This window comes from Nycticebus coucang, chromosome 8 (assembly GCF_027406575.1).
Source record: "Nycticebus coucang isolate mNycCou1 chromosome 8, mNycCou1.pri, whole genome shotgun sequence".
Lineage (NCBI taxonomy): Eukaryota > Metazoa > Chordata > Mammalia > Primates > Lorisidae > Nycticebus > Nycticebus coucang.
In genome coordinates this window covers 110,011,329-110,014,821 of record NC_069787.1, presented here as the reverse complement: position 1 = coordinate 110,014,821, position 3,493 = coordinate 110,011,329, and the positions used below count along the sequence as shown (strand labels likewise).

The following is a 3,493-nucleotide window of genomic DNA, read 5'->3' as shown; positions in this document are numbered from 1 at the left end:
GGATACTGCTGTCACTTTGCTAACCAAACAAGTTGGTACCATCACCAACAGTATGTTCACCTAATTTCTGAGGTTTGTGTTCTGATCATCAGCACTTTTTAAAATTACATGCTTTTACAAAACTCTTTTTTCTAAACCAGCCTAGAGCCAAAACTTTGGTCTCTGCTGCACGGTTCCCGGTCTTGACTCAGTCATCAAAACCCAAGGCCTTGAATCCTCAAGGGGTGGCTTCTTCCTTTCTGTACTTGAAATTAAACGAGAAAGTAGTGTGTGCCTTTTCTCCCACTGCTCTGCTTGGCTTTGCCTTTAGAATTGGAAGATTTGTTCCCATTCCTGGGCACCTGACATGTGAGAGTTACATGTGAGCAAGACTCCCAGATTATTATCAAGGAGGCAGAAGGGGCCCCTAACCCCATCTAGCTACCCTCCAGGAAAGAGATTGGAAAACCCGGGTAAGAGAGAAGATGCAGATTCTAACTGAAGCCTCATAGGACAAGCAACGCATGTAAATCCAAAGTAATGGAGGCAAATATTAAAAAAAAAAAAAGGATATTATTTATTATCTTCTTTATTAATACTCACATGTAACCTTTGCTTTTTACACAAAAGTCTACTCACTTTAGGAGAATCCTGCCCGGTGGGGCTTTCTGTTCCTGGACCACTTCCCCTTTCTCCACCCCCACCCCCACATCCAAGTGACTCTTAACACGTTCACAGATACCACGAAAACTTTGTAAACAAGATTTGAGTTACTGGACCTTGATTTCATGAACATCCCACTTCAAAATGGAAGGTGGGGTAAGAAATGGGAGGAAGGAGAAGGAAGAAAAGGCAGCAGAGAGGAGAAAAGGGGCACCTGGTCAGGACTGTCCAGTCTTGCCTTTTCTGAGATGCGTGTGTGTGTGTGTGTGGTGGCTGTTCCTTGAAATTCACTGACTCAAAACACTCACAGCAAGTGTCTGTGTGGTTATTTATATTATATATCTATAATTGACTATGTGGGTTTCCTCGGTTTGGGTCTGGGCTGTGTTCATTTAAATACACCACACCCCACTTTGTGGGTATCTCCGCAGGACATCATGTCTCCCCGGCACCCCGCTCAGAGCCGGGGCTTTCGTAGCAGGGTCTTGCTGAGGTCTTTGACCTCCTCGGGGCTGCTGACGCGCTCATAGCCCAGGACAGCCATGGGCTGGTGGCAAAACTCCTCCACCTGTTTGATCTGCTGGAAGGTGAGGGCGGTCCGCCAGGCGTTGGCGGCCTGCGTGGCATTACGAGCAGACACCACGAAAGGCTTGGAGGAGGAGCCCGAGCCGCTGGTCATGTTTAGGGCAAACTGCTCCATCTCGGGGCTCACCAACAGTCCCACAAAGTCATACACCCTCCGCAGCGTCTTGACAGGGTCTCCCACCAGGTCTTCGTACCGCACCACCAAATAGTGGCCCTGCAGCCAGTCCGGGGGCTGCAGGGCCGTCTGCAGCGTCTTGGCCATGCTGTTGCAGATGACCTCCATGGCACCCAGCGCGTGGTAGTCTGCTGGGCCACCCACGCCCTCCTTCTTGGCCCCTAGCTTGTGGCCAGCAGCCTCCAGGAATGGCATGCGATGGGCTCGGGGGTCCCGACTGCGCACCACCTGGAGGCTCTCGCGGATGAGGCCGTGGCGCGAGCGGATACGTGAGCTGGCCACCGCGCGGGGATCGCGCACTAGGTGGATGACCTTGAGGTCCAGGGCCGGGTCTCGCAACAGCGGTGCCAACACAGCCACGTCGAAGACGCGCACGCCCTTGATGACCAGCGTGTGGTACTTGCGGCACTCTTCCTCGAAACGTGCCAGGCGCTGCGGCGGGCACTTCTTGCACACGCGGTCGTCCACCAGCCCCACCACCTCCTTGCGGTAGGCGGGGCATAGAGGCGATGAGCATACCACTTTGTTGGTGGCAGCCCCGAAGATGCCCAGCGTGGTGAGGTTGCGCCCCCCGCTGCCCGCAGGGCTGTACAGCTGGAAGACCGAGAGGTCGCAGCGGTAGAGAGCGCTCAGCATATCCCGCGCTGCCCCCTGCAGGGAAACGGCGTCCCCTGGGTACAGTTTTTGCCACACGTGCCACACTGGCTCATAGAGGAAAAACACCTCGGGGTTCTGGTTGAAAAGTTCGCCGAAGAACGACGACCCCGAGCGCCACGTGGTGAACACGTACACCAGCTGCCGCTTCTCCCTGCTGCCCCCGCTGTCCCGAGTGCTGTTGCCCGGAGGGGCTGCTGCCCCTCCCACCCCCGCCCCGGCTGCAGGCGCCGCCCCGACGGCAGCAGCGGGAGGGCGATAAGGGGTGCGAAGGTCCAAGCGGGTGTGAGCGCGCGGCGGCGCGGCCGGAGGGGGCCCGGGGCGCCCCAAGCCGCCCCCGGATGCCCCCGCTGCGGCACCTAGCGGCCCGTCGGGGTTGCACTGCTGCAGCGGCTCCTTGTGCCACTTGTAGTCCAGGAGGTTGAGCATAGTGAGCACCAGCAGCAGCACATAGCCCGCGCACAGCACTAGCGCCTTCCTGCGGAACACCTTCATTCCGAGAGGCGAGGCGGGCCAGCGGCGTCCCGGGCGCCGGGGCCACGGCGGAAGCAGGGCGCGCGGCGCGGCGGCAGGCGCAGCCTGGAGCAGCCGGGGGAGCGCGCCCGGGGGCAGAGCTCGCGGCGGACTGCGGCTCATCACAGGCACAACCCGGGCCGGCGGCGCGGCGGAGGCGGCCCTGCAGCCCGGGAAGGGGACGCAGCGGACTGGCCGCGGGCGCCGGGACTGGGGCCGCGGCTCCGACGAGGGCGCGGCAGCAGCGGCGGCTGGTCCCTGGAGCCCAGGGCTGGCTCTCCCATGGCAGCGGCTCCGGGAAGGACCTGTGAGGGGAAGCAGAGCGAACGGGTGTTCCCCAATAGCCCTTCCAGCTTCCTCCTCCTAAGGCCCACCCTCTGGTCTGCCCCGCTCCCCCGCTCACCTGGAGCCGAGGGCGCGCCCCGGAGTGGTCTCGGATCACGGCCTCGCGGACTGTCCGGCTGTCACTCGTTCCTGGGTTTCTCTCCCTCTCTTCCGTTGTAGGTTCCGCGCCTTGTAGGGGGCCGGGGACCCGACAACCTTTTCCCTGGGCAGAGTTTCCGGGCGGCGGGCGCCCTGCGGCTCGGGAAGGAAAACTTTCACCGGGCCCGGAGCCTTGCTCCGCGCTCCGCCGAGCCTGGCGCGTCCCAGCTCCAGCTATGTCTCCTCCGCTCTCTCGGGACCGCAGCTTCCTTCCTCGCTCAGAGGGACGCAGCCAGCTAAGGGCAATGGTAGGGGACGGCTTATACGGGACCCAGCTCCCGGCAAATTGGCTCTGCCTCTCTCGCTTTCGGCCTCCTTGCGGCGAATCTTCCCCTCTCGGGGGCGGCGGTGGATGGGGAACAGCGCGACCCCGCAGCGGCGGCAGTAGCTGCTTCCATCACCAGGACGATGCCCGGGCGGGAGCTCAGGCAACCGCCGCCG

The 3,493-nt window shown here is 60.9% G+C and overlaps 1 protein-coding gene across 1 annotated transcript; it reads right to left on the bottom strand.

The window, feature by feature from the left end:
- Nucleotides 1-542: 542 nt before the first annotated feature.
- CHST2 (carbohydrate sulfotransferase 2) lies at nt 543-2,823 on the bottom strand. The gene has a single exon (XM_053600378.1). The coding sequence runs from the start codon at nt 2,690-2,692 to the stop codon at nt 1,100-1,102; it is 1,593 nt and encodes a 530-aa protein (XP_053456353.1). The 5' UTR covers nt 2,693-2,823; the 3' UTR covers nt 543-1,099.
- Between the last annotated feature and the right edge of the window lie 670 nt (nt 2,824-3,493).

Bases quoted from the DNA above. Each gene is read 5' to 3' on its own strand.
- CHST2 (XM_053600378.1), bottom strand. From the start codon at position 2,692: ATGAGCCGCAGTCCGCCGCGAGCTCTGCCCCCGGGCGCGCTCCCCCGG.